This window comes from Melopsittacus undulatus, chromosome 3, assembly GCF_012275295.1.
Source record: "Melopsittacus undulatus isolate bMelUnd1 chromosome 3, bMelUnd1.mat.Z, whole genome shotgun sequence".
Lineage (NCBI taxonomy): Eukaryota > Metazoa > Chordata > Aves > Psittaciformes > Psittaculidae > Melopsittacus > Melopsittacus undulatus.
The window spans coordinates 112280975-112308469 of record NC_047529.1 but is presented as its reverse complement, the minus strand read 5'-3'; the positions used below and the strand labels follow the sequence as shown (position 1 = coordinate 112308469).

The 27495-nt window shown below is 54.2% G+C and overlaps 1 protein-coding gene across 1 annotated transcript; it reads right to left on the bottom strand.

Moving 5' to 3' along the window:
• Nucleotides 1-4420: 4420 nt before the first annotated feature.
• LOC101870705 (cullin-9) lies at nucleotides 4421-27207 on the bottom strand. Its single transcript, XM_034060366.1, has 43 exons — nucleotides 27053-27207; nucleotides 26354-26418; nucleotides 25893-25961; nucleotides 24657-25265; nucleotides 24389-24543; nucleotides 23663-24181; nucleotides 23396-23531; nucleotides 22798-22988; nucleotides 22283-22661; nucleotides 21876-22071; nucleotides 21391-21598; nucleotides 21119-21312; nucleotides 20797-21014; nucleotides 20446-20677; nucleotides 20029-20134; nucleotides 19483-19710; nucleotides 19229-19319; nucleotides 18976-19147; nucleotides 18706-18811; nucleotides 18251-18346; nucleotides 17986-18161; nucleotides 17731-17864; nucleotides 17494-17664; nucleotides 17128-17243; nucleotides 16502-16684; nucleotides 16230-16378; nucleotides 15685-15895; nucleotides 15425-15590; nucleotides 15148-15293; nucleotides 14877-14994; nucleotides 14352-14554; nucleotides 14012-14271; nucleotides 13570-13933; nucleotides 13121-13261; nucleotides 10185-10349; nucleotides 9932-10095; nucleotides 8924-9017; nucleotides 8640-8714; nucleotides 8040-8150; nucleotides 6639-6756; nucleotides 6299-6432; nucleotides 6031-6122; nucleotides 4421-5283 (listed from the first exon to the last, which is right to left on the bottom strand). The coding sequence occupies exons 4-43, from the start codon at nucleotides 25249-25251 to the stop codon at nucleotides 5094-5096; spliced, it is 7503 nt and encodes a 2500-aa protein (XP_033916257.1). The 5' UTR covers nucleotides 25252-25265; nucleotides 25893-25961; nucleotides 26354-26418; nucleotides 27053-27207; the 3' UTR covers nucleotides 4421-5093.
• Between the last annotated feature and the right edge of the window lie 288 nt (nucleotides 27208-27495).

Here is a 27495-nt window from a genome sequence, read left to right as displayed (position 1 = left end):
CTTCCTCAAGAGGCTGAAGCAATGAAGCTCTGTTAGAAGCAGTTATGTGAAACTCTGAAGTCATCTCAGGAGGACACTGGCTTGTGGAACTTGAAGGAACTGGCTGTATAGTCTCTGAATTGGAAGCCTGAGTCTCCATATTGTCAGGGCAGAGCCTCTGATGGTGATGGCTTTGCATCAGGTTTCACTGTGCAGGTCGGAGTATTCAAACATATTAGTATTCAAAGAATCCTCAATATCTTTTCAGACAATACAGAATTGTAATGCAAATAAAGGTATGACTTAAGGAGTAACCTGATAGGCCTCCAAGAAACCAGCCCTCCCCAGAACTATCAATTTGATATTGCATGCACCAAGATCCACAAGACCAGAAATTTACAGTTAAGGCTACACTAATACAAGTGCTGCTCTTGGATGTTGCTAACTGATCTACTGTGGCACAATGTGACTGAAACACTCAAAGTCTATTTTTCTGCCTGGCTATCCCCACCTGCACACAAAATGATCAAAAACAGGTTTCCTGCACTGCCAGCTACATGGTTTTTTCTGTCTGCTTCCTTTTTCTCACTATGGTAAACCCAGATCTTCGTACTTCGATTTCACCATTGCAATACCCACAGCTTCTCCTATTTTCAGCAAGTATCAGTTAGACAAAAGGTAGCTCACACTGCAGCACATTCCAAGCTGGAATCTGCTATCTGGCCAGTGAGTACAGGTTTGCAAGTTACCTAAAGTCTGGCAGACAACAGGCTGCAGCATTTTCTTCACAGAGGCAAGGGTTTGGATCTTTTTACCTAGCAACAAACTGCCATGAAAATTGAAGAAGCAGTGAAGTTTGAGACACTTCCTCATTTAGTAAGAGGTGAAGGCAGCTAGTAGGTTCCAAAGTTCCAGTCTAGCGTCTCACATCAGCTTGGCTTTCAAAGGAAACCAGGCTAAAGTGACACAAGCAATGTCAAAACTAACTAAAGAGAGCCTGAAGTAGTCAATCTTGAACTGTCAAGTCTTGCTAGTGGGTTATTTTGACACATTGCTAAAGTATATGGTCAAGTCACCTGATTGACACTAACCCTGTGACAAAACAAACAACATTCAAGTGGTTGCCAAGTTAGAACCAGCTTTCTTAATAAACAAGCTATTTATCATAATATGTCTGTGTACAGAAGAACATACAAAGTGATATCAATTAAGCTATCCAACCACCTTCTCTTTCATTCCATACCCATTTGATATGTGAGTGCTAGGATCATATTCCATACAAAATAGCTGGTTTAGTAAACATACCACACTAGAAGAAACTGATTCCTTACAGCACCAAGTTTGAAATAGATTGTGTTGGGGTTTTTTTTGCCTTTGTTTTGGAGTGGGGGGGGAGGGTGGTGTTTGTTTTAAGTTCTGCATTCACAAACCATTGTCACTGAGTTTGATCACATCTAAAGGATGATAAGTTACTCCTCTGATCTAGGGTTTAAGGTATTTTGAGACAAGAAACTGAGTGAATCAATGGTCTTTTTGAAGGGAAGACAGGTAACCCCCACTGAAATAAAATCTTACAGGCTATATACACTAACCATTCTCCTTGCACAAAGCTCAGTATATATTCCACAACACTATTCATACAGTTCTATTCAAATGCAGTCACACATTCCTTTCTGTTTGTTAGTTCAGTAAAATGGAGTTTCAGTTGCTACAAATAGGATATCACTTACCAAGACTGCACACCTCTGTTGTCCAACTCCAGCTCCTGTTGGCTTTTGGTACCTCAAGTTTTCCATGCAACTGCCATAATTCAAACTCTATTACGCACAATGAGTAACCCAATCACCAGAACTCAAGACTTACTTTTCAGGTTCCTCAACAGGGTATTTGCTACAAGTACCTTCTCCAACTGCATCGCTTATTTCTCTTTGGCCATCCTCCATGCTAGGAAACCACATTCTGCTCTATGAATGTTAATAAGTACTTCCAAGTACAAAGTAACCTAGACTATCTCTAACATTCTGGAGTAACAAAGCCTTTTGTGCAAGAAAGGTGAATTACACAATCAACTATAAACTGAAAGGCACAAAGAGTTTGCACATTGTGATTCTAAAAAACAATCGCCTGCACCATCTCCTCTGTGTGTTCTGTATTAACAATCTGGTTAGATTCAGAAGGGTATTAGTTTCTGCTTGTAAGCTGAATCAAAAGAAACATTGTTTTAGGACTGTCCTATTTTAAAGCATTCAACTGAGTCTTAAAGCAAGATTGATTGGAGCTTAAATTCACTGAGACCAGGGCAAAATTTATTACTGTAAAGTGATGAGCAAACACTGAATTAACAGCATCCTTTGGCCAATTAAGTCTTGAATTACACTGCTTGACACGATCAGCACTTACAATACACTAATATCAGTTAGATTTTTACACAGCAGTGGAATGTCCTCCGCAGCATATCCAGCACTCTTGGTAAGGCAACACTGTTGGCACTCTGCAATGCTAGCTACCATCTGAATGAAGTTTACTCACAGTTGGTCATTGCTTTCCCAAGTCAGTTACCTACAAGGAGGGTGTGTTGAGGCTGGAATATCTCCCAGCGCAACAAACCACTTTGAATTTGATTCAAGTCATCTGGACTTGAGGTTTATTCAAGACAAGTCAGATCATGTCACCCATTACCAATTAAGGAAGGAGGTTTTAGATGTTTATACTTGGCAAGCCTTTACATGGGGGTAGGGTAAATCTGCCTTGGTATAATGTATTTAGTTAATACGTTCAGATCAATACCTTGTGTTCAGCTTTTTAAACCATACTTATGCAGTCACCTTTTTTGGACACTCAGTTTATTTAAAGCTTGATATACAGACTGTTTTCAAGGGGAGGGGAGAGTATTTCCCCAAGCTGCTCCATTTGGGGTTACCTTTAAGAGCAGTTTGGGTTTCTGCTTAGGCAGGCTGCTTATTGAAAGCCACCATTACTGTGACATTTCTCAAAGCAGTCACAAGACAGCTCCACACGGTGTCACATATGTGTGACATAAAATCAGGGTACAACACAGCATCCTTAAGAAACCTCCAACCTTTAGATAGACTGAAACTGGTCAACTCCACTCATTCTGTTACAGCTCTGTCCCTGTAAAACCCAAATGCACACACACACACAAATCCACCCCAGTGACAACTTCGTTTTCTCTTTTAAACAAAAGAGGAACTGTGCCTGCCAATAAACATGACCAGCAGCAATTCTGTCTAACAGGACACATTTTAAATCAGATTAAGTTCCTGCTTTGGGCAAACTTCATGCTCAACTTCTAGATGCGGCAGGCACAATGCTAGTCAATATCACTTCCATTGGCTTCCAGGGTCCCTAGCTTCAGCCGAGCATCTTATCTGCCAGACGTACATGAAAAGCAAACACTAAAGTGCCAGGAAATGCAGTCAAGGATCCGTTCTGAAAAGGGCCTCTCCAGGTCTCTCCTCTCCTGGAAGAGACCGGACGCCCCATAGGCAGCAGCAATCAGACGGGGCTGCAAGGAGTGCGCCTCACAACCCCACACCCACACCCGCAAGGCAAGGCGGCTTTGTTGCCAGTGCCAGTTCCAGTTCCCAGTATTGGCCACGCACAACACCCCCCACCTGCAGTACCCGGTATTGGCCACATGATGGCAGCAGAAAGAGCAGAGCTCCCTCCTCCTGCAGTACCAAATAGTGGCCACATGATGGCAGCATGAAGAGGCTCACAGCCTGCAGTACCACAAATTGGCCACATGATGGCAGCAGAAACAGGAGCACAACGCCCTCCAACTGCAGTACCCAATATTGGCCACAGGATGGCAGCACAAAGAGGAACAGAGCCTCCCCCACCTGCAGTACCCAATGTTGGCCACATGAGAGCAGTAGAAAGCGGTGAAACCCCCCCCCACCTGCAGTACCCAATATTGGGTACATGAGAGCAGTAGAAAGCGGTGCAAACCCCTCCCCACCTGCAGTACCCAATATTGGCCACAGGATGGCAGCACAAAGAGGAACAGAGCCCCCCCCCACCTGCATTACCCATTATTGGCCACATGAGAGCAGTAGAAAGAGGTGCAAAGCCCTCCCCACCTGCAGTACCCAACATTGGCCACGTGATGGCAGCACCTTCTTACTCTAGACTGAAGAGGCAGCGGGTGAGCAGCGGACTCTCCCCAGCACAGTTTACACTCCCCCAGCGACAATAACTACTTTACCGGGCACAGGGTAAAGCCAGGAAGGCAAAGCCACTCTGCAGGACATCCGGCCTGGGCAAGGATCCCAAACCCACTCCACTTTCACACGTAACTCCTGGGATGAGCACCTCCAGCTCCCATCCTCCTCACTCTGAGCATACCCTGCTCTCCCTTCCCACCCATGTTCCCCACAGACAACAAGGAGGCTTTTCTTAGAAGAAAATCGTTTCTTTTTTTAAAACTGAACTTTTTTCAGCCCTTGTTCCTCAGGGTTTTCTGTTTTACAAAGATAAAAGCCTTACCTGAACAACCTCTGCATGTATAAGATTTGATATATTTGTGTGTGCGCGTGCATCTATTTATACACTTAATAACAGTCCTGCAAACTTGTGCCACCCGTAGCAGCCTATCCTGCTTCACAGCAGGGAAGGCAGCTCCTTCTATAAACAGCAAAGAGGGACTCACACCAGCTCCAGCTGGGAGGCTTTGACTTGAGTGCAAACACTGCTTTACAGTATTTCTAGACACTGTCTGGATTTAGACAGTGTGATGCTAGGACAATGTCTTGCGCTCAGCCGTGCCTGGCCTTTCCCCAAGGACACCAAACAGTCCTTTAGCAGGTGGCAAGCAATCCTCAGGATGCAGCTGAACTGTGACCTTCTAACTCAATTAGATACCTATGGGCAGAAACTGAGACAAGGGAGCAAGGCAAGAAGATGTTTTTCTGAGAGAGGTGGCCACAGTAACAGCCTGTCTGTCCTGAGCAATGTTTCTGCACATCACCAAAGAAGCAGCCCTCAGAGGAGATGCTTCTTGGTTCTGCCTGAGAGTTCCTGTCCTTGAGGAAAGACACTAACACAAAACTGGTCAAGACAAGTTAGAGGCAGAGGTCCAGGCTGGGTGACTTCTAGTCATAGGCATCATCATCAAAATAGGAGTCACAATCAAGGTTATCCGACTCATCACCGAACAGAAAGTTGTCTTCATCAAGGTCATCATCATCATCATAGTCTTCCTCATCTTCATACTCCTCATATTCAACCTCTTTTTCACCTTCACCTTTGTTGGAATCATCACACAAGACGGTACACTTTGGCCTGTTGAGGAGAACAGCATCAGACCAGAGCAACCATGAATCCAGCCCTACACCACCCTCATCTTCCCTACTATACAACCTCAGCCTCCCCATCCAAAGCCTTGCCTCAGGCACACAGCAGCCACACACATGCACCTATAAGGTGGTGATTAAATAGCCTTATTCATGTATGCAGAACAGGACTGTGGCACAGAGCCACCTGTGACTGGGCCAACAAGCTGCAGCCTGTCACCAGCTCTGGTGTCTCAGCCCAAGGAGACCAGAAACCCTGCTCTGAAACAGTGTCTCAATTCAGTTGTCACACGTTCTTTGGGGCAACACTCAGAACCCTGCTCAGCTCCTGGAAACACAGCAGCTGTCAGAGGGGACTGGTCACACTGGAATGGCAGATGCCAGTTGTGTTTCTTGGTTTAAACAGCATGTGGTACAGGAATGGATTTTGTTTCAAACTCACCAACTTCCAACCTTAACACCTGCCCACTCAGCGCTCTAGGACAGGCAACCAACCATTCATTTCACCTCTCAACACACTATCTTACGGCTGTGCCTCTTCTCCATTCCCTTCTTAAACAATATTGTCAGACCCTTACATCTCCCCCCATGGATGTTCTGTTCTTGGTTTTCTCATCTGGACACTTCCTAGATCTCTCATACACTCCTGAAGAAAGAGTGTGACTGCACAGAAACCCAAGACAGTCCAGGGAGAGCAACTTTGCACCTTTCCTTGTTACCCCCCTAACAAACTCACCCTACACAGGCAGGGGCTGAAGTAGGCACATTTGAGAGTTTCGCCTTTCTCTGACCAGGATCTGAGGAAGTCTGGAGGCCAACATGGAAATCCTGCTAGCACAAAAGAGACAATATGCATTTTGGGGTGTATCTTGTGCTGCGAAGCCCTTTCCTACATACACACGGCACAGACAGTCCATGCCCTCAGCTGACCAAGCCCCTTCCTAGGTTTGCCCAACACCAAATGAGACCAGAGCACAAGTCACTGAAGGGCATGTGGACTTCACCTGTGTGGAATGCCAGAGAATTGCAAAGAGACGCTCCTTGATCTGGTGCACCAACTCCAAACCAGCCTTGAAATGCTCTGCTTTCAGGAGCTGAAGAGAAGAGGCCAGGTCCTGATACTGCAGCAAGGTTTCCTCTGCAATTCAAGGCCAACAAAGTCACGGTGCTTCCCACACTCTTAAGCAGAAGCAGCATCCCTTGGCTCTGATTAGAAGCCGTCACAGCTACTTAGGAATCCTGTACACACACAGTGTGTACTATCACTCTAACACAGAACTGCCACAATCTGAACCACGTAGCTGGGAATGCTAGCCTCTACTGCTGAGAGACTGTGGGACTTACCCAGAAGGATCTGCAGAGCATTAGTGTGCAGCTCTAGGCTCTCAGTCTGCTCTTTCACAATATCCATGCTCTCAGTGTCCTGGTTGTAGTAGCTGTACACACAGGAGTAGGCCAGCACCTGGAGCAATACAGATCATGCTGTCAGCTCGATGATCAGCTTCAGAGTGGCCAAAAAGAAAGTAGCATCAAACCCTCTCAGACTTCATTACATATCAGTGGCTGATAGAAGCCTGGCAGCACTTCTGGTCTGTGGCAATAGCCCAGTGAGCCATTATGCCAAGTGACAGCAATGCCAGGCTACCTAGAGCTACTGGTAGGATTGGAAATGAATGTGTAATTATTTTGTACTGAAGTCTAAAATAACCGATTGTTCCCACCTGCAAACCATCACAAGAACACAGACTGTAAATGCCTAACAAGTGTGACTGACCAGCAGGCAGAGTCAAAACAACAAGCACACAGAATCTACACATTGCTGGGCAGCCCATGTTGAACTCAAGTGGCATTAAACTGAGAGAACTGAGGCCAAAGGAAAGCAGGCATGGTGCAAGCACCAAGAGCACAAAGGTTCATTTCAACAAGTGGCAAACTCTTGCTATGAATGAATGACCTCTAAAACCATCCAGGCACTCAGCAGGAAACAAGACCACTGTTCCCATTTAAAGAAATGGGCCAGAAAAGCCAGCACCAGCAAGCAACATTGATCTGTATGCTAGAAAACACAGGGGCTACCATACTGAAAAGACAAAAGAGGGTCAGACACCCTTGTTACACATGCATCTCTCAAAACCAAGTCTGCCTGCACAAACAAGGTATATATTGCAAAGGCAGTATCACAAAGGCAATTGCCACCTCCTTCCTAGTTTCAGGGCATAGAAGACAGTGCAGGCCTATGCTGTCACAGATGTACTGTACACATCCAGTGGCTACACTGCAAATCCTTCATAATGTGGCTATTGGGGCATGCAATAGGTAACTCAGTGCTCCCAAAACACCTACGGCTCATGGAATTAAGTTAAGAAAGGAAAATAATAACATGAGCATCAAGAGGGACTTCCTAACTGTAACACAGCATCAAGTACCACCACTGGGGCATTTCAAATTGGAATGGTCCAAGCCAATATATGAAAACCCTAAATATCGGCCCCTGTGTCAATTTCATGGTGTCAACATGAGCTAAGCTCCAAATCCTATGACCTGACAAACACTGCAGATAGCCCAACTCAGAGAGCAGGGAAACACATGAGCTCTTCTCCGCCCTGATGCTATTCCTCCCCTCAAGCTTTTTCTGTCTCCCTTTGTGGAGCAGAACAAGGTTGGCATCTCCTCACTTTAACAAAGGCATAAAATACATCGGTAGGATTAGACTTAAGCCTCAGCAACCCTGTTATCCAGCCTTACCTTCCGTGCCTGTTCTAGCACTTTGCAGGCATCAAGAACAAAAGTCAATGTCCTGACTTTTAGCACCCCTCTGATAGAAAAAATGCTGTTCCTCAGATTCATAGCAAATTCCTGCAATAACCAAAGGAGGGAAAAAAAGTAAATGTCCAGCTCCACAAGACTGAAAAAATAGCACCTTCCACACATGTAATTGCCAAGCATCCTGAAGTGCTACCCCAGAAGATGCAGGCAGCAGGGCAGCATTTACTGCCTCCATCTACAACAGCTCTACTGTGCTGTCACTTCAGCTTTTGCAGTATCTCAGCTCGGGACAGAGCCTTCAGTCCTTCAGTTGCCATTGCTTCCAAGCACTGCATCAGTTTGAGCATGTCACCACCACAAATTAGGTGTTCAGTTTCCACAACAGACATAGCAGAAGAAAGCAGGCCAAGAACCACCCCTTATGCCAGAGCAAAGGTGAAATGGCTAGGTATTCCCACCTGGATCTGAAGCCTGCTTCTCGGCTTCAGGTGACATATATTGAGATACAACAGAAACTATCCTCCTCAACAGGGCTAAGGCAAAAGAGTCAATGTCTGCCAAGGAAGGAGGAGGCCTTACCCTTGCATGATGATGAAAAGTGCATCTCTCATTGTAATCCTGAAACCGCTTCTCCTGCCAAGCTGCTTTACTTACCTGAAAGGAAAGGTACAAGTAACCTGTAGCAGTTTCCCTCAAGTACCAGGGTTGCCTGGAAAAGGCTACCACACATACAGACTTTGACAACACTATTAATATTACTGGCAAGTCCACAAAGTGCAGAGTAAAGGGCACAAGTGGAGATCCTCACCCATCCATCTGAGAGGCCAGGTGCATGAAACAACTGGATATAGCAAACCACTCACCATAGCAGAGCAGTTGTAATAATCCTTATGAGTTGGCTTCCAGGGCTTGAGGCAACGCCAACAAAAGCCATGATTACACTTTGCACACGTCATACTGCACGATAGGAAAAAGAACAATGGGAATCACTTAGTCCTAACAGCCACTTGCAGACAGTTTCTCCCAGTGCTCCCTTACATCACAGGGTCGGAGTATGCAACCCAGTCATTCCCATTCACTTAGTACTCGTATCACTTACTAATTCATTTCCTTGCATGCATTTGTAAAGCCTTTTTTGGAAGTAGGTGATACTTAAAACTAGTCATTGTCTGTCCGAAAATGAGCTGGGTAAACTGGAAGCACGATCTCACACTACAAACTTACCAAGTACTTGAAGGGTGAACTAAGTGTCCCACAGTTTGAAGCAAGATACACATGAGCACCTCACCTCTTCCCTCAGTAACACAGCACTCTGCAGTGCAGAAAAGCACTGCACAGCAATAAGGCCACACAAAACATGTGAGGACAAGTCACAGCTGGGCACTAAGTATTGTGCCAGTGCAAGAAATACATGGCAACTCCTAAGTGCTAGCTTCAAGGCTGGATGTCACTTCTCTGTCATGTAACAAGCTGCCAGAGATACAAGCCAATTCAAAAGAGGCAGTTAAAAGAAAACTGTTTAAGGTTATGGGAACAGGTAAGTATGAAAGAAAAGAATGGTTCTGAGCTATCTTCTGCTCTAACCTGCACCTCTGTGTGTCTGCAGCAGCTTCTGAGAGCAGATAAGTGTGTGCTACAAAAAAATTACTGCAAAATGAGTTTTGGTTCTATTCCAGACCTATCAATGCTGGGGAACATTTTGCTTTTCATAGGAATTAAAAGCAATCACTCATTCTTCTAAAGCTATAAAAAAGACCTGCTACAACTCTTACTCCACAACCCAGGAAAAAAAAAGAAAGCAAGCACAATGAACCTAACTGTATGTCTTTGTCCTCTCCTGTCTCCATTAGCAAACAAAAATTGATACTCACTGCAGGCAGCCTTCATTTTTCTCTATCTGAGCCTGGCAGCTTGGGCAGTGCTTTGAAATGAGCTTAGCCAGATGTTTGCTTTGGGCTTCACTTGTCATTCCCTCATAGTACCCATCATCATCCACCCACTGAGACATGTGGCTGCAGCTTGCAGGATAGTGGGCCTGAAAAAGACAGACAGTCAACCACACAGAAGCAGAATGGTGTCTGCCAAACCCAAAACAGTATAGCCCCTGACTCAGCTCAGCCTCACCTCTGGGAAGTTGCAGTTGAAGCAGGATATCCAGGAGCACTTGGAACAGGCTGCACCATAGCCAAATCCGTCCTTAAGTAGGATCTGATCACAGCCCTGAGGGTTGGTGCACCATGTCAGGTTGGAGCAACACTCAACATAACCTCTGAGGAGGGCTTTTTCATACTGTAATAAGAAGCCAGGAAGGAGATTTAAGGCAGAGAAGCTGCATGGTTAGGCCTTACGCCTGGGGTCTGGTGCCTCGGGGCTCTACAGCTGACTGAAAAACTGCTCACAACAAAACAGCACTAAGTTAGTTTATTCTTTCATTCCCTTTGTGTAAATTCCCCACCCTTCATGTCCTAACTGGAGGCTGTTTTGTTCCACAGAATGGCTGAGGTCGGAAGGCACTTCTGGAGATAAAAAACTAGTCTGACTCCTAAAGCTCAAAGCAGAGTTGCTCAGAATCATGTCCCGTTTTGAACATACCCAAGGATAGAGGCTAAAGGCCTCTCTGCCCAAACTTTTCCAACATCCCATTACCCTTCCTATTGAGAAGGAAGTTTTCTTATGTTTAGATAGAATTCCTTGTATTTAAATTAGTACACAAAGCCTCTTACCCTTTCAATGGATATCACCAAGAAGAATCTGGCTCCTTAATCCCATTTGTGTATTTACACGTGTTGCAAAGAGCCACCCTTAAGCCTTCTCTTCTCCAGGCTAAACAAACCCAGCTCTCTCACCTTTTCCTACAGGTATTCCAAAACCTACATAATCTTTATGGTCTTTTGCTGGATTTTCCCACCACATCTGTCTGTTCAGGTAGGGACCCAGGGATGCAACCATACTGCACACAGCTGCTTAGTTTCTATGCTCAGTTGCTGTAGTGTAAGGACTGTACAAACACACACAAAGCTAGAGGAAGTTCAGAAGAAATTCTGTAGTCTTCACAGCCCTTCTTCAGATATTTCTACATACCCAGAGAGCTGCTCTAAAGCTATCAGGCCCAGAAAGGACAGCACAGGTCAAAACAAGTACTAGAGAGAAAAGGTGCAAGCCACAAGCACTGCAGGGCTCAGAGAGGCCTCTCATTCATTCTTCTCTCTCATTTATTCTCTGTTATTCATTCTCTCTCTCAGGCAACCTGAACATGTCGGAGTGCAAAGCCCCAGATCCACATATTGAGCCTATGCATTCCCAGCAAAGAATCCATGGGGGCAGAACAGAAGACTACCTCTGATGAACAGACTCTCTAGGAACTTGAGGAACACCAGGTGAAGAGAAAATCTGTTTCTGAAACATGGCAGGGTTTATGTTTTGTAGAAATATAAACATTAAAAGTTTAAACTCTAGTATTCTTGTATTAGCAAGACTGCAGCCAGCAGGCAAGGGAAGGGATTTCTCACAGCTGTTTGGCACTGGTGACACAACTGGATGCTGGGAACAGTTTGGGCTCCCATGTACAAGAAAGACATTAACAGATTAGAGAAAATATTGTCCTTAGGCCACCAAGACAGTCTGGAGCACAGGATGCATGTGAGGAAGCTGAGAGAGCTGGCTTCATTCAGCATGCGGAGAAAGGGGATCTTATCACTGTCAAGACCTACCCAAATTGCAAGAAGCTGAGAAGACTGAATCTGAAGCAGTATGTTTTAATATCAGCAATAATCTGTCTATTTTGGCCACAGGGTTGGACCAGAGATTTCCGCAGATGATGGCAACCTAAATTATTCTGTGAGTGTATATGTGACTCTGCAGGAGACATGAACACTCCAGCAATACCCTCACTGAGCAAAGAGGGAAACAGGTAACATTTCAGTTTGAGCATCAGAGCAATTTGCTAAAATCATCTGCAATAACAGATTTTGTATAAAATAGCCAAAGCAACAGGATATCAAGTCCTGCTCTCAGACAGGTGTGACTACAGAATTTGCAAAGCCAGTTAGAACTAGCTGCCCAGATACATTCTCTATACACTAATTTTCCAAGCACTTCTTATAGAAAACAAGATACTTAAGACACATGGAAGGAAATGTTCTTCTGTAGCCTTGATCATTATGGTTGCCAGTTTGCAAGCTTAAAGAAAAACTGTAAGATAGAACAGTGTTTGTGACTACTGCTCAATTCTTTGTATGACTGCTCATATAGGATCATAGTGACAGGAACAAGCTGGAAGAGGAAAATATTTCTGGAGAAGGAATTGCTGGTATAGACCTGTCAAACAACAGAGCAGTAGAAAACAGATGAGACACCAGTTCCGTCCAGCAATTAACAGAAATAGTGTGTCATGCAACAGCCGCAGCTCTGTCATTAGATGGTGAGGTCATTCAGCTCTAATAACTAAAACCTGACAGAATATGGAGGAAAAATAGCTTCTGCCTCAGACCAAGTAGCTCCTGCTGCCCCAGCTGACTGAGGACTAAGCTAAGCAGAGCCCAGGAAACCTGGTTTACAGTCACCTGTAAACCCACACAAACTTAAAGAGTGGAGATTAAGTCAGATGTGGTAACTACTGTCATCTTCATAAAAGCCTGAGGTACTCAAAGCCAGAGACTGTTGGAACAGAGAGGACACAGGGTCCATTGTTGCAGCAATAAAATGAAATTGCTCAAACATTTTCAGGTGTCCTAGATTTAACAACTGCTTCTAGCACAGCAGCAGAGGATACTTGACATGAACTGCGCCCATAGCTCTCACCTGGTCCTTAACTAATGATGTAGTGAAATGTTTTTTGCTGGAGGTATGTTTAGAGGAAACACCACTGGGCTCTTCTGCTGATGTTATGCTTTCCTGAACAGCTAGCAATGCCCATGATCAGAGACAACTGAGACTACTGGGCAGAAATGTGGTCTGCCTCACTGCCAGTCTTAGTAACTGGAAGGGGAAAAGCAGCAGCAAGAGTATCTGTTTGTGCTCACAAAACCAAAACAGCTTTGACACTCAGTAACCTACTTTACCTTGGCTATAATCTCCTCTGAGGAAACGATGGAGCAAATGAAAGCTGCAGTTGGCTGTGCATAGCAATCGGATATGGGACAGGTGCAGTTGACAACCATATTCTGCTCAATGCGAGTCGTGAGATACTCACTCCAACAGGGCTGTAAAGGCAGAAGATGAGAAATTAAAGAGAAGCTGCACGACCTCGGTTGTGTGACCCTGAAGCCCACCCCACCCAGCAGACAGTGCACAAAACCACCACAAGCTATGCAGAAGTACCCAAACCCACCAGACTGGTAACAGACTAACCCAGAATTGAAGGATCACCACTAAAGGGAGATGAAAAACAACAACATACAAACTCTGTGAAAGTGACATGGTAACAGCTTCAGAGAAAGGACAGCTGTTCTAACTAGGCAGCAGGAATTCCCTACCCAGTTACAGGGTCCACAGACTTTAGGATCTTCACCTTGCAACAGTAGTGCATGCAGCAGAGGGTTGGTGGCTTTTCAGTGGGACACAGCTGGTTCACACAGACTGGACAGTGAGTCCCTGGGCTTGGAGGGGGGGGAGCATCCTGCACTTGCAGCCCTGAGGATATAAGCAGGGTCTCACGGTTCTCCATGTAACGCTGGATCAGGAAATCCACATTCCACCTGCAGTGCATGAGGAGGTGCCGTGCAACATCATCTGGGATGCTCAGAGCATCCTGGACCTGCTGTACTGTCTGGTTCATAAGCAGCTTCGCTTCCTCTGGACTAAGTGTGTGCCCCCTTGGCACCTGCAGCATTGCCATGAGAAACTCCTCTGAACTGCCAATGCCAGGCTTCAACCTGACAAAGACAAATTTGTCACAACCATACAAGGTGGAGATGCACACCCCCTCCACACCTGGTGACATGCATCCCTACCCATGCAGGTGGTCTAAGCTGTCCTCCTCTGGAGATGCCTTCAGTAGCCTGCTCTGGAAAACCATCTGTGCCTGGCCCCCAGGAGGGGTTGTAGGCTCAGCAGAGATGTATTCCAAGACATGAGGCCTCTCCTCCTGGCGCCGCAGGTATCCCTGGTTCAGCAGGTGCAGGACACAGGACAGCACGTCCACGCTGTGGCAGCAGAAGCTCAGGAACTGCAGCCCTGGCCCCAGCTCACCCTTCTGACAGGCATCAATCACCTACAGCAGCAAGAGAGCCCCACACTGCAGTGTGGTGCAGCACCCAGGCAGCCCCGCTCTGCCCCTGGAGCCCTCCATACCCTAAACACCAGGTTGTCGATGTGGAGCTGCTTCTCCACCTTGAGGATGCGGGTGATGAGGCAGCACAGGATGTTCCTCTTCCTTTCCAGGGCGCTGACCTCAGCCCTCTCCACCCTCAAGTAGCTCTGCTGGGGCAGCAGCCGCAGGTGGCACCCAGAGGCATGGGCCAGGGCTGCCTGGTTCAGCCGCAGCGTGCCTGGAGCTACACCGGGCCCAGGGTCAGCCAAGGGCCCAGCTGGGACCCGGAGGAGCCCAGGACACGTGTGTGGCTGTTGGACCAAACCCTCCCATTGCTGCCATCACAGCTCTCAGCCCCATCCCTGTGCCCTACACGTGGCCCTGAGCAGCAGCACTGCACACGGCTCCTGGCCCCAGCCCCACACGTGGCCTTATGCCCCAGTCCCACACACAGCCCTGAACACCCACAGCCAGGCTCACTCCAGCCCCCTCCCTTCCCCTCCACCCCAGCACCCACTCAGGGCTCAGACCAGCACCTCCCAGGGCTGTCCCAGCCCCACACTCACCTCCCACCGGGCAGCTCCACACCAGGATGCCCTCGCCATGGGTCAGCGGTGCCAGTGCCTGGTGCACCAGGTCAGCAGGGAGCCCTGTGACCTGCAGCAGGGCCTCCACAGCCACCTCCTGCCAGAGGCCAAGACTCACCAGCCACAGCCCAGTGAACAGAGGGCAGCCTGTGCCCCTAACACTGCTGGAGACCCCACCAGAAGGGAGGACATGGCCTGGCCATGCTCCAGCATCTGCTGCCTCATCACCCCACATGACCCCAGCTCCTACCTCGGTGCTGTTGAAGCACAGCAGGATGTACATCTGCAGCGTGGACACGTGCAGGATGCAGTCCCCAAACTGCAGCTCAGCGTGGCCCAGCCACGTCCACTGCAACCGCCGGGGCTTTGTGCACTCCCAGCCCAGCAGGCTCTGGCCTGCAAGAGGCAGCATCAGGGCAAGAGGCAGCATCAGTGCAAGAGGCAGCATCAGTGCAAGAGCCACCCCTGCCCTCAGGCTGCTCTTGGCCGAGCTGCTGTGCAGGGCCTGGGAGCTGCCCAACACTCACTGTGCCTGCAGAAGTTGGCGAACTCGTCCAGGGGAGAGCTCAGCGCCGCAGAGAAGAACCTTTGGGGCTGCTCCATGTGGCACAGCGGTGAAACGGGCCAGCAGCGCGGGGACAGGGCCAGCACCGTCACCTCCGGCGCATCCCCCACCGAGGCTGTTCCCAGTGCCTGGCACAGGGGCAGGAGCAGGGCTCAGGATGGGCTTCAGGAGCACAGTGAGGAACGCAGGCAGCCCCCAGCTCCCCACCCCAGCAGCACTCACCTCGTCCAGGCCCTTGTCCAGCTCCAGCAGCTGCTTGTCCTGCTCCTGCAGCTGGTAGAGGCGAAACTGCCGCTGGAGCTCCTCCGACTCAGCCAGGTTGCTCAGCATGGCTTGGGGGAAGCGGCTGGGGAAGCACAGCCCGATCTGCTCCACGATGGCTGCTTCCATCCACGACGGCCCTTGCAGCAGGAGCCGGTCAGCCAGGTAGTGCCTGCCACAGGTACCAGCGTCAGGTCAGGGGATGGCCCCAGCCCCGTGGCCATCAGCCATGTGCCAGAAGTCAGCCCTGGCTCCGGCCTCCCCCAGGGCACATGGGCCCGGCAGCTCCCATCTCCCCTCTCCATTGCCAGCAGGGAATGTGCCTCCACAGACCAGCAGCCCCTGTGGACACTCACAACCCCTCCCTCCACACACCAGAGCTGGGGAAAGGAAAGCAGGAGCAGCACAGCCACACACAGCCGAGCTCAGCATCACCTGCACCTCCCCTATCACACCACAGTGCGGACCCCAGACCCTCTGGTCCCATGCACACACGGCACCCTCACCTGTAGAAGTGCTCGAAGGTGTGGGCCAGCTCCAGGCCACTGAAGACAACGAAGGGCTCCAGGATCTGCTGCAGCGACCCCGAGCTGCCCGCAGCCCTGCGCAGCTCCTGGATCTGCCTGTCCAGGTAGCGGGCAAACTGCTCAGTGACCTGCAGAGGGACAGGGCAGCTGCAGAGGGCTCATCTCTGCGGGGCGGCTGCAGGGCTGGGCTGAGGGCACGGCTCTGCTGGGAGCAGCTGGGACAGCCCCGGCACTGGTGCCCCCGGACTCACGTGCAGGGCAGGGAGGAAGGAGAGCTGCAGCAAAGCCCCCGCGAAGCCCTGGCCCAGGGCCAGCGCAAAGGCAGCTCGCTGCCCAAAGAGCTCCTCCGTGGCACCGCGCAGGCGCTGGTACAGCCTGCAGTACTGCTCCACCAGGTCTGGTGCCTGCCCGGCTGCCTCCAGGAACCGCTGCACCTGTGGGACACGACAGCAGAGGGGTGAGCCCCACAGCAGGATGTGCATGGGGCCTGTAGGAATGGCTGCAGTCCCAACCTCACTCTGTGGACACCAACTGCCCAGATCCCAGCCAGCAGTCAGCTGCCAAGAGCTTGTGGGGGGACAGGAGCACAGCCTAAAGGCTGGGCAGGGGGAGGACACTGCCCAGCACTGGAATAAGTAGCCCAGCACTGTACCTGTCTCCCAGCCGGTGGCAGCAGGCTGGTGCCTGAGCCCTGCCAAGGTAGCAAGTACAGAAGGGCTGTCCCACACCCCTCCAGGCCATGCAGAGCCCAGGTACAGCCCTGCACCCTCCCCGCACAGTGCCCAGGCCACTGTCAAGGCCTGCATGGCACTACACGTGTCTGGTGTGAGGTCCCAGTTGCCCTCTCTGGCCCCTCAGCCAGCCCTCCAAGCACTACCTGCTGCTGCACCACACCACGCCAGCACTGCGAGATGCCCCACAGGCTGCTTGACTTCTCCACCACCTCCTTGCCAGGCCTGGCAGGCTCCTCCTTGGCCTTCCCCTGCTTCCCACCTGCCAAGAGACAACCCCAGGCTCAGTGCGGCTCCACGGGCAGGTCCCACACAACGACCGCCAGCAGCCGCCCCTCTCCCTGTGGGATCAGTGCAGATTCCAAGTGGCCACAGCCACTGCAACGACACAGCCACAAGCCTTCCCCACCTCTGGAGCCTCCAGTACCACTGTGCCCTCCCCACGCCCCCAGCACATCCCCACAGCCACATCCCGGTGCTCCAGGCCAGCACCATCCCAGCCCCACGCTCACCTCGCGCCTCCTCCGGCTCCCGGCCACCGGGGTCCACGTGCACCAGGAGCTGGGTCAGGCGCCGCACACGGGAACCGAAGGCAGCCCCGGGGCTCGTGGCGTGGCGCGGCGGCTCCAAGCTCTCCAGGTACTCGCTCAGCAGCCAGGCCAGGGCGCTGACGCCGTCGGGGTCTGCGAGGGAACCGGGCTCAGAGCGGCTGCCTCAGCCTGGGGCACGGGCCCGGGGAGCACAGGTACCTGGGCTGGTGATGCTCTGCACCAACGGGGTCACCAGCGCCTCCCAGCACGTCCTGCCCAAGGCCCGCGCAGCCTCCTCGTCGGGGAGGAAGCGCTCGGCGAAGCTCTGCTCGTGCCGCAGCGCCCGGTTCAGCCTGCAACAGCCACCGGGCAGCACACGGGGACTCCCGGGACAGCAGCGCAGCCCCTGCCATCGGCACGGAAGCCCCACTTGCCCCACAGCCCCTCAGAGACCGGGGCGAGGACACGGCTCACCTGCCAAAGAGCTGCAGCAGCTGCCCCCGGTCCCAGCAGATCTCCTGGCACCAGGCGTGAGCCCGAGCAGTGCAGGACAGGAACGCGCGCTGGCACAGCTTCTCCTTGAAGACGGGCCAGAAAGTGGGCTTGGGACCCAGCACCTCGATGCCACGCACACGGGTGTCGATGCCGCCCTGTGGGACAGAGCGACTCTCAGCTCCTCGGGCACGGCCCCAACACCACACACACTGCCAGCTCCCTGCCCCAGCTCCCGCTCCCCTACCTGCTGGCACCGCTTCACCCGGATCTGGATGATGGGCCAGAAGCGGCTCATGTTCTCCAGCAGGATCACTCTGCTGTCTGATGGCAGGATGGTCACCTACAGGCACACAGAGCCCTCAGCAAGCCAAGGGGCAGGCACCAGCCACCCTGCCTGCTCCCCTGACCACCCTGTTAGAGCCAGGGCCTCTGTCCCTCGCCAGCAGCCCCTGTGCAGCCCAAAGGCACCCCCGGCCAGGGCCCCACTCATGGCCGACAGCCCCAGCACCCCAGGCTGCTGTAGCCCAGGCTGCAGCATTGCCCAGGCCCAAGTCTCCAGCACCCACTGACTACAGCAAGGCAGTTCCTGCAGCACAGCTCCTGCCATCCCCACGTCCCCACGGGGCATCTCCCAGGGCCCCACACCAGCCCACGGCTCCCATGCAGCCCCATGGCCTCAGCAGCCCTCAAGGTACTCACTGCGTTGAGCTCAGTTCTGATGGTAGCAAGGCTGTCTCCCCCCAGCACCACCACACGGGCTGGCATGTAACTGGAGTCCTCGCTGGCCACCAGCATGCTCATCTCCCTGCAGCACAGCAGACTGGTGCTGCCCAGCAGTCCCCACCTCCCCTGCCCTGGCCCCTGCCAGCCCCACACACCACTGCCCACATCCAGCAACCCCCAGGACAGGGACCGCTGGGGCAGGGCTCACACAGGGACCAAAGCCCTCTCCTCCCAGCACAGCCCCACCTGACCACCACACCACACTGCATGTGGATAGTGATGAAATGGGAGCCGGTGCTTGAGTTTGACTGCCAATATGTCTTGGGGTTCCTGTCTGTGAGCTTGCTGGCCCTGTGGGGGTTGGAAGAGACCTCCACCTTCTCCCAGCACTTCTCCTCCTTTACTTCCATGCTGGAGCCTGTATGAGAAGCACACAGAGCCTGCAGGAGCCAGGCCTCAGGTGCCAGGCAGGGCTTCAGCTCCCGCTCACCACACTCACCTCGGCACAGGTTGTGCAGAAAGACATCAAACAAGGGGATGCTGATGGGCTGGTGGCTCCGGCGGTGCTCCTCAATCTGCCCCAGCACCAGCTATGGGATGGGGGGAGGCTCTGACCACGGGCCCTGGGTTTTCCTCCCCTCACCCCCCACAGGGCTGCAGCAGGCAGAGAGCAGGAGGCTGCCCCTCGGTGCCAGGACTGCTGGATGGCCCCAAGACCCAGAGGTGCAGCACCCCAGGCCCCCCAGTGCCCACCTGGATGCAGCCAGCCAAGATGCTGGTCAGCAGCTTCTTGGAGATGCCGGCGTGCTTCTCGTAGTCCATCACCAGGGCGAGCAGGGCCTGTGCCAGCGGCAGGGCCGTGCTGTGCTTGTTCAGGGCTTTGGCCAGAGCCTCGTGGGTGCCCACACAGCACATCACCACCGCGCAGTCCTTGCTGGCAGTGCCCAGGCGGTGCAGGAAGCCAACGACCTCCTGCAGCACCTGCGGAGCAGCAGCCGTGAGCAGCCAGGACCTGCCAGGCCCAGCACCAGCAGCACCAGCAGCAGCAGCAGCAGCAGCAGCAGCAGCAGCACCAGCAGCAGCAGCAGCAGCAGTGGTGCTACTCTGCTCCATCCCCTCACCCTGACACCGCAGCAGCACTGCTGGAGCCTGGCGAGGCACAGCCAGGGCAATGCCAGAGCCAGGACACAACCACAGCTGCCGCTCCCCACCTCTCTGCTGCACTGCCCACAACAGGCCGGGCTCTGCCGGTGGCTCAGCCAGCACAGAGCACTGAGCACATCCCTGTGGGCCCCTCACCTCCCGGTCGCTGCTGTGGGCGCTCAGGGAGGACACGCAGGGCTCCACACACTCGTGCCAGGGCAGCGCATCCTCCTGGTAACCGTCCAGCATCTTGTTCAGGATCCTGGGTGACACAGGTCGCTCACTCAGGCCATGGCACACAGCAATGGGAGGTGTCAGAGGCAGCCCTGCTTCCTGCCCCTCTGAACACCAACGGCCCACAGGGACTGGGAGCCTTGACTGCCCTGGTGCCTCAGACACCCCTTGAGCACCCAGGACCATGCTGCTCTAGCCCCATACAGCCCTGCGACCCCAGACACCCCAATCAGCACCCATGTATGTGCTGGGCTGCACCCACCAGGACCCCAGACACGCACCGTGTGCCCCCAGCACCACCACAGCACTCACACCCCCCCTGTGGGGCCCTGCACCCACCTGAGGATGCTCAGGCTCACGGCCTTCTCTGCCCCCAGCAGCTCGAGGCTGCGCAGCAGTGCCCGGAAGCACCTCTGCTCCCGCAGCAGCCGCGCGGCCTCGGCACAGGGCACAGGGTCCTGGCCGCAGAGCTGCCGCTCCAGGGCCACCAGCACGTCCTTGGACAAGATGCCGTCCCCGGGGCCGCTCAGCAGCCTCCGCACGTCCCCCAGCTCCAGAGGGGCCTCTCTGCCTGCCACGACAAGGACACGCGGGCCCGGCCCAGGCCCCCGCTCGCGAGGCGGCAGCGGGAGCTCTGCCCTGCCCGCGGCACAGCGGGGCCATGGCACGGCGGGGCCGGGCGGCTGCTACCTGCGCTCTGCGGGCCCAGGGGCAGCCCGTGCTCCGCCAGGCGGTTGATGGTGCCGAGGGCCAGCGTCGCGTGAGGGCAGCCGGGGCTCTGCCCGTCCCTCCAGCAGCTCTGCAGCACCGCGGGGAGGTCGCAGCTCCACAGCTGCTCCGCCAGGCCCCGGTGGCCGTCGATGAGCACGTTCACCACCAGCAAACCGTTCTGCACGGCCGAGGAGCCCCTGCAGGGACACAGCCGTGCGGGCGCCTTCCTCCCCTGGCACCCACCGACCCGCCTGCCGGCCTTGCCCATCCCACCCCTGCCACCGCCCTCGCTCTGCCCTACCCGGGCACCCTGCGCATGGTGCTCAGGGCGGCAGGGATGGCACTCAGCAGGTTTGCTGAGCCCTTGCCGGAGGCAGAGCCGATGCTGGCAAAGATCTCCCGAATCAGCTGCGCGTCAGCCTGCTTCAGGGGCGAGAGCTTCCCACCGGCACCTCCTGCCTCGCCTGCCACAGCTCCCACCAGCACCTTCAGGGCCTGCAAGGACAGCAGCAGTCAGGAGGGGTGAGCCTGCAGCCTGCCCACCGCCTACAGCATCCCCTGTGCCACACTCACTGCCAGGCCAGCCTGCTGCACCAGGGCGGAGGAGCCGTGCTGCTGCATGCAGGACAGCACGGCCCGCACACCGCCCTCCATGCCGAACATCACGCGCCACTCGTACTTGGCCATGAGCAGAGCCAGCAGCCGCAGCGTCACCACCACCACGGCCTTCTCTGCCCCCTCCGTGGCCAGCAGCTCCACTGCCACCTTCACCAGCTTCTCCCTGCACGGGAAAGGACATCTCAGGATGCCACCACCGCTGGCATGCCAACACCTCCAGCCCTGCCCATTGCCTTCTCCCTGCCCACGTGGCTCTACCACGGTGGGGTCAGCCCCAGGAATGAGCCTGCCTGGGACCAAGGGACACAAGATCCAGCTTTCTTCTCGCTGAACAGGCAGGGACACAGCAGCCTTCCCACTCCCACCACCAGCACTGTCCCCACCCTGCAGGCACAGCCCTCCCCACCAGGCAGGAGGGGTGCACAGCACCCACAGCTCACCCAACACTCCTGGTCCCCAGTCCGCTCTGGGCTTTGCTGCCTTGCTGCTCGGGCTCCTCCTCCAGGATCTTCAGAATGTGAATGAGCCCCGTTAAGCGCAGCCCCAGCTCTGAGCTGCTGCTCTGGATCACATCCACCGCGGCTGCAATCTTGGCCAGGGAGCCCCTCTCGCTCACCCCCTCGGAGCTGCCCAACGCTGGTGGAAGGAGGGACGGACGCAGGTGTCAGGGCAGCAGCAACACCCCCAGCAACTCCCACGGTGCCACGGACCAGACCCACGGCCTTCCCCTCCCCAGGTAACCTGCAGCTGCCTGCCCTGCCCTGCTGTCCCCTGCCCACAGCTTTCCTCCTTGGAGGCAATGGAGCCGCCTCCGGCCCCATGAATGTGCTCCAGCAGCAGACATTACCTTTGCTCTGCTCCTCCGTCACCTCTGGCAGCAACAGCCCTTCCTTCTGCAGGAGCTCGCTGAACAGCTCAGAATCCGACTTCACCACCACAGTGGGGGCTCGGGGCGGCTCTGAGGCTGCAGGCAGCTCTTCCTTCACTGCCTCGGCCACTGTGGGCTCAGGGCTCCTGCAGCCGGCACCCTCCGAGGACCCCTCGGTGCTCCGGGTGCCTTCCTGCTCAGCCCCCCTGCTGAGGGAGTACTTGGCGTAGACGTGGGAGCCGCGCAGGTCGCTCTGAGCCCTGCCCTGGCAACGCTGCTCCAAGACCTGCAGCACCTTCTGGGCCAGCTCCACAGGCACCGACAGCTGCATCAGGGCTTCTTCACCCCCCTGCGGCAGCTGCACAGACGGTGTCACATCAACCCTCACAGCCTCGCCACACACCCTGAGCTTCTGCTGATGGCCAGAGCCAGAGCGCACAGAGCTGCAGCACCAGAGGGCCCCAGCCCTTCCCCAGTGCAGGCTCTCCCCATACCTGCTCTCCCTGCTCCTGCCGGATGATGCACAGGACCTCCTGCTGCTCCTGCGCCTCCAGCTTCTTCACAAAGTAAAGCAGCTCCCACCACTCGGCGCGGCTCAGGACCTCTGCAGCCTTGGTCGAGCCCTCCCCCAGGTAAGGCAGCGAGTACAGCCCCCCAGAGGGCTTGCAGAAAAACGGCTGTGCAGCTGCAGGAGGACACAGCAAAGCAGGACACTGTCACCTCTGCCCATTCCACCATCCGCTGCTGCACACCCCACATCCCCCAGGGAAAGAGCTCTCTCCACTGTCCCACAGACTGCTGTGGGAAAGGCAGGTGACAGGAGAGCAGCCAGAGAGGGGGAATGAGCTCGGAGGAGACCCTAGAAGCTGTAGAGATGGGGATTACCATCATCACTTGAACCTCTTTAGGATGTAAAACAGAAACACTCAAAATGGGCACCTCTAGCTCATTGCACCCCAGCCTGTTCCCACAGTGCCTGCACCAGCCAAGGCAACGCACTCAGACACCCGGCACCAGCAGGACCTGCGGTGCCAGCTGCAGCTGCAGAAGGGTTGGGAGGAAAGCTGCGTGCCCAGCTGGTGCACTGCTCACCTGCTGCCAGTCTGCAGTTCTGGGTCAGGGTGGACACCTTCTCCCGGCCCTCACGCTCCTCTGGCCCCGAAGCGCCAATGATCTCCACCATGTGCCAGTGAACCCAGTACGTACAGCCCAGGCCTTGCCAGTACACCTGAGGAGCAGAGCGCGACGCACACCGGCTGAGGGAAGGCAGGTGCAGCCCTGCTGCTCCCACACGTGGCTGCCTGTTCCCTACACACAGCACGGGCAGAGCTGACACCCCCCCGGCCCCGCAGCAGGTACCTGCACGGGCGGCGTGCCCTCGTTGCTCTGCCGGAAGTCGCCCTCGTCGCCCGCGCTGACCTGCTCATAGTCCTCCAGCATGCGCACCCGCATGCCCCGCACCAGCCGCGCCTGCACGTACTCCACGTAGCTGCTGCGGCTCGGGAAGGCCGAGCGCGGCTTGAAGCCCACGGGCTCCTTGGCTGCGGGAGCAGGGGCTGCTGGAGCAGCGCCGCAGGATGCGGCCCTGGGCTGGAAGATGGAGCGCGCGGCGCGAGGCTGCGGCTCCCGCTGGGGCGGCAGCTCGGCCTTGTGGCCGTGGCCCCAGCCCATCACGTGCACCAGCTCCGAGATGAGGTTTGCCATGGCCGTGCTGAACTCAAACTCCTGCTGCACGAGGCTCTTCTCCTCAGTGAGTGTGCTGGGCACAGCGCTGGCCTGCTGCCCCCCTCCCTGCTCCACATCACCACTGAGCTTGTCCAGGAGAGAAGCCACGCACAGGTAGCGCTTCACCAGCACAAACAGCAGCTTCCCAGGGATCTGCAACAAGCACGGCTGTCACACTCTAACCCTGACAGCTCTGGAGCAGCAACAGAGACCTCTCAGCACACCCTCATCTCCCTGCTCAGATACTCCGTGGATGACCCTCCAGCACCCCTCAGCTTCAAGCCAGACCCAGATGCTGGGCCAGCTCTCCCAATACCCAGTCCTGCTCAGCAGCCCCAGGGCTGCTGGGGATGCTCCTACCTGGGGAAGGTGAATCCCCTCAAAGGACATGCAGTGCTCTTCAGAGGATATTGTGTCAGCAAACAGCTCCAACAAGGTGTAACGACTGTCAAAGTCCATGTGCTGCTCAATGTCATCCTGCTGGCTCAGGGACAGCAGGACATAGGCCCGACTTCCTGCAACAACAGAAACCTTTTAGGCTCCCTAAAGATAACCCCTACAAAAGGGCTGGCAGCCCTCAGCTGCCCAGCAGCACCTCCTCAGGGACAATGAGCAGCAGCAGCCCCACCTGCATCATGTGAAGCCAGGGCCCTCAGCATCTTGCCAGCACTGTGGCGGATCTCCTTGTCTGTGTGGCACAGCATCTGCATCAGCAAGTCGAGGGCTCCCGTCTCCTTGAAGGCACCCACCAGCGAGCCAATGCTGGCATACGCGCTCAGCACGTGGATGATGTTGAGGATGGAGGATGTAGGGGCCCGGGACTCGGCCATCTGCCGCCCAGCTCGCTGCACCAGGCCCCTGACATCAGCCTTCATCTCCAGCAGCGAGGCTTCATCCCCCAGCACATCTGCAGCGCACGGGCCGGCTGCCTTCTCCCCTGTCACACGCTGCCCTTCCAGCTTCCTCTGGTCCAGCAGCGCCAGGCAGCTGGCACAGACCTCTTCTGCAGACATCCACATGGACACGTTCTCCAGCTTCGTCTCCGCAGAGGAGGTGCCGCTGCCGCCTGCTGCTCTCTCCTCCCGGCTGACGACACTCCACTGGATCAGGTACTCGGGCTGCCCATCGTGGCCTCGCCGCTGCCGCAGCAGCTGCTCTGGGTAGGCCTGCACTTTGGGTCCCAGGGGCACCAGCAGGTTGCCATTACGCCTCTCATTCACCATGATGGGAAGTGTGCCTGCAGAGGCAGAGGGGGAGCAGACGCAAGCTTTTATTTCTGAGCTGCGTGCCAGAGAAAGCATGACCAAGTGCCTCAGTCACTTGCCTGCAGAAGTGCCTGAGGCACAGCTTTTGATCCCAAAATCCTGCATGCAGGATAAAACCCTGAAGAAGACCCCATTTTCCAGAAGCTCACATCCCCCCTCCAAGAAAATAAGTCAGCATTTGATATAAAAGTCCTGTTCCCAGCATTAGTGCTAGACACAGAAAGTTCTCCCCAAAAAACTCAAGGCAAAATGGACCCATTTAGATCCTCTCATGAGAGCAGGTCTTCATTATTTGTTGTCTTATTTCTGCCACTGTCCACAACATGACTATGCAGAAGTTGCTACTTTTGCACTTCTGTCTTCCCTGTCATTATTTACCATTTATATCTGTTTAGGCTGCAGGTTCACTTAGAGCTCAAGGCTCTGTCACTGTGGAGCTTGAATCACAAGTCACTGAAAAAATAACCAGCAATTTCTCAGATCAAGTTCATATAAAACAAGTCATTATCTAGAAGCCACTTGGTATTTCCTCCTTAGCCTCCTCTTGGATATTCTTTGCCTTTACAATGGGCAAATTCAACAAAATTAAAGACTCTTACTCTGCTGTCAGGTTGCTCTGTGTATCTCAGGACTACAAAGAGGAAGCCATTACACTTCTCTGCTTTCATCTGTGTAAAGAGGAAGATGAAACAATTTGCAGTCAAAGACTGAGTGTCAGCAATCAAGACTGTAGACAATACCACACACAGTGGACTGACTTCACTGCTACAAGGGACACCAGACCAGAGTCTGACAAGATGTTTAGAGATGCTCAGGCAGCTGGTAGTGGAAGCACATGAACAGGCCCTTTTGTCACTTATACATACTAGCAAGAGAAGCAGTGAAGCAACATGCTGCTCGGCTGATGGTAACACAAGCCATTCTTAACAGAGGAGTTAACATACATAGGAAATAAATCAATCCATGTACAACCCAAGAACACACTTTCATGGTGATGATAGGTACATTTAAAATGTTTCCCAGGTGCAGAGAGAAACCTGAACTCCCAAGAAATTCATACCTGCCTTCAATGACGCCTTCCCTGGAGTCTGCAGCAAGCCAGCTAGGAACTGTCTGTCAGCCTCTCTGTAATAAAAGGACCAAGTTACTGTCTTGTGCTTTTTAAGTACTTAGATGCCACATCGTAAGCGACAAAATATTGTGCTTATGCAGCATACAAAAAACCCTACCCAAGACGTTCACATACAACAAATAATCATAGTAAAACACAAGTCTTTGCAAAGCATCAGTTTGTTTGATAAGTTCACCCTGTTTCCACATCACATTTAGCATGAAAAACACTCTTTAGAGAGGAGCTACCAGAAGGGGCCCAAACAGATTTGTAACCAGGTAGGGAAGGATCTGGGTTAAGGGCACCTGAAGACGCAGCTGCAATGCGTATGATGAAAGAGGCACGCTACAGCCTATGACAACCCACAGCGAAGTTGTCAGCCTGCTTCAGTACATGAAACTTACCAGAGTAAGTTTCAGAGCCGTGGCAAATGAACGTGCCGGCCCCGATGTGAGGTCCGTAAAGCACCAGGGCACCCGGTTCCGAAGCGCACCCCACCGCCCCCCGGACGGCACGGCCGGTGCCCTAGACCGATCTGCCTCAGCAATGGCCGCCGCGGGAGAGACCCGTCAGACCCGTTCCGCACACCTCCACAACCCCCAAGCCACCTCCCGGCCTCCCCCCTCCCCCATGCCCCCCCGTACCCACCCCAACGGGACAACGGGGATCAGTCCCCCGCATCCGCCTCCACACGCGGAAGGTCGCGTCCCACCCGGCACCGTTCCGGTTCTCCTCCCGCACCGGTAACGTCCCCTTGGAGGCGACACGGCCTCCGCCGAGGGCGACGTGAAGCCTCAGAGGGGCTCAGAGGGGGGCTCCAACACAACCCCCGCGGCCCGCGCCTACCGGTAACTCACGACCGCTCCGCGCTTCCGGGTCCCCGCCTCGCACGAGAGCTGCGGGAGGCGAGGCCGCCGCACGCTCCGCGCCTGCGCTCTGCCACCGCGGGCGCGCCCCGCCGTGCGGATGGGGCTGTAACGGCACTGCCGGTGCGGATGGGGCTGTAACGGCACTGCCGGTGCTGAGCGCAGCCCCGCGGTGCGGATGGGGCTGTAACGGCACTGCCGGTGTGGTGCGGATGGGGCTGTAAC

Excerpts from the sequence above, each read along its gene's own strand:
- LOC101870705 (XM_034060366.1), bottom strand. The coding sequence starts at position 25,251 with ATGGTGAATGAGAGGCGTAATGGCAACCTGCTGGTGCCCCTGGGACCC. Across the intron at positions 17,244-17,493 it reads GGAGCCGGAGGAGGCGCGAG|GTGGGAAGCAGGGGAAGGCC; the intron begins GTGAGCGTGGGG and ends GTCTCTTGGCAG. Across the intron at positions 16,379-16,501 it reads CCTTCCTCCCTGCCCTGCAC|GTCACTGAGCAGTTTGCCCG; the intron begins GTGAGTCCGGGG and ends GTCCCTCTGCAG.